At 35.7% G+C, this 2,120-nt stretch overlaps 1 protein-coding gene across 1 annotated transcript in view; it reads left to right on the top strand.

Moving 5' to 3' along the window:
- LOC114066013 (contactin-5-like) overlaps window positions 1-353 on the top strand; it is a gene marked incomplete at its 3' end in the record, with an annotated part of 397,796 nt that extends 397,443 nt beyond the window's left edge. The window contains exon 5 of the mRNA XM_027900371.1: window positions 178-353. Coding sequence (XP_027756172.1) covers window positions 178-353 — 176 coding nt within the window. The remainder of the gene's footprint in view (window positions 1-177) is intronic.
- Between the last annotated feature and the right edge of the window lie 1,767 nt (window positions 354-2,120).

Here is a 2,120-nt window from a genome sequence, read left to right as displayed (position 1 = left end):
ACACATGCTGTGGAATATCTCCATCCAAAGTTTTGCCAGGGTATTGGTGTCCTGCAGAGGGTATCTTTGAGTAGCTGTCCCTATTACAACTGGGACTGTAAGATTCTGTAGACTAAGCTTGATACCTTCATTTCACTATGGAATGCTCAGGTAGTTATATTTTTCTTTTTTCCTAAGATGGCTTCGAAACGGAACTGAAATCGACATTGAAAGTGATTATCGCTTCAGTTTAATAGAGGGAAGTTTGATCATCAACAACCCCAGTGAAATGAAGGATTCTGGACAGTATCAGTGTTTAACTACAAACACATTTGGCAGTATTCTTAGCAGAGAGGCTGTTCTTCAGTTTGCATGTAAGTAACACGTTTTATAACATTGATAAATCAGATAATTACACTACTTGATAAAGTTCTAAATTGTAATTTAAATGTGTTATACAAATCCACTGACTTTGGCCTAGGATCTCAAAATTAGAAACAAAGTGCTTAGAGGAAAAGAGTGGTTTTCTGTGGAGTTACTTTTAAAAATGAATCAACTATCAGGGAAAGTAACTCTAGCCCATCTCAAATGCTGTACTTTAGTGATGTACTTGAATACTCTGCCGTGATATACTTCACTCATTGCTAGTTTTCTGAAACATCTGTCATTTTGGTGCACTATCTGAGCAGGAAAGAAAGAACTGTAAACTTACAAATAGAACGAAATAAAGTGCCTATATATCTTTTAGATGGTCTGCATCTCTAACTATATATGAGAGAATAGTTTTTATGTATATATGCATACAAATATATATGGTTTATGTCCATGCTTATGCATACATGTCACATATACTTTCACACATTATGAAACTGAGGAGAATTTTTGTAGTTGTTAATGGAAACTGAAAATGCCTTAGTTTTTGAAATCACTCACTACAATATACTCTCAGAAGCTATCCACAATTTATGATCCCAAGTAAATGCTATATTCTATCTATAGCATGCTCTTTTTCAAACAATACTCTCAGGAAAAACAGGACCAGAATTTCTCTCCAACCCAAATTTCCCTTCAGCACTTTACAGGAAGATAACCAACATCTTTTCAATGGTTTCTCTAGATAAATCCTACCATGAGTGGCTTTTAAGAATCAGGGATGTGAAAAGAACTCCATCCTAATTTCTTAGATCTTGCTGAAAATAAGGCATTACCATGAGACATGTGGCACACGTAGCCACAGCTGGAAAGCAGTGGGTTTAAAGATAGGTTGCCTACCTGCATGTCTACTAACACATCTGGTGGTGTTGGGAACTCAGCAAATCTATTATGAGGTCTGAGATTCTCCCTTAATCTACACCTCCATTAGTGTCAGACCTCTTAAATCTATTGCTGTAGTCTCATCCACTGTCAGGATATTTGGAGATCATGGCACTATTCACCTACTTCTGAGGTGGGAGGAATAATCACATTTGGCAAAGTTTCCTCATGACAGGGCAGCATGTTTAAAACTCCTTATCACAGTATTACTGAACCTCGGTTTTCAGTGTAGCTTCTGAGAAAACTGTGCTATATTTTATCTTTGAGAAAAGAAATCTACCATAAAACAAATCTCTTGGTTAATGAAACCAACAACTGGTAAATATAAATAGTTCCTGGGCTCTGAACCTCAAATTTCTGTTCCCATCTCAGGAGTATGGCTAAAAGGTGGCTATTTGACTTCCAGCTGAAAAAAAATACAGAGAAAGTGAGATCTGAAGTTCAAATAACAGAAGGCCTATGAGTTTCAGTAGCTACATCCACAGTTCATTCAGGACCTCATGAGCTTATAGTTACAATATTACCTCTTCCAATAAAACAAATTTAGATAAAGGTGTAAAAAAAAAAAAAAAGAAAAAAGAGATTGAATTTGGTGGGTTTATTAGATTTTTAAGTTCATATTACCTTGCATACCTGCTTTTTAAAGTATGAAAATTATTAGGCTATTATGTCTGGAATGTGATTTCTGTTCATTAAAGTATTTGGGAATTGTAGTGAAAGTTTCTCATGAAAGTGTAATGGAGGAAAGTTAGCTGGAAGTGCTGAGGTGTAGCAAATGATGCTGCAGAACTTGAAAGAGAGAAGAGGCTCTATTAAGTACATAGAAA

This window comes from Empidonax traillii, unplaced genomic scaffold (assembly GCF_003031625.1).
Source record: "Empidonax traillii isolate 1590-97213 ecotype Southwest subspecies unplaced genomic scaffold, ASM303162v1 scaffold719:size519298, whole genome shotgun sequence".
Taxonomy (NCBI): domain Eukaryota; kingdom Metazoa; phylum Chordata; class Aves; order Passeriformes; family Tyrannidae; genus Empidonax; species Empidonax traillii.
This window is presented reverse-complemented; position numbering and strand designations above follow the sequence as displayed.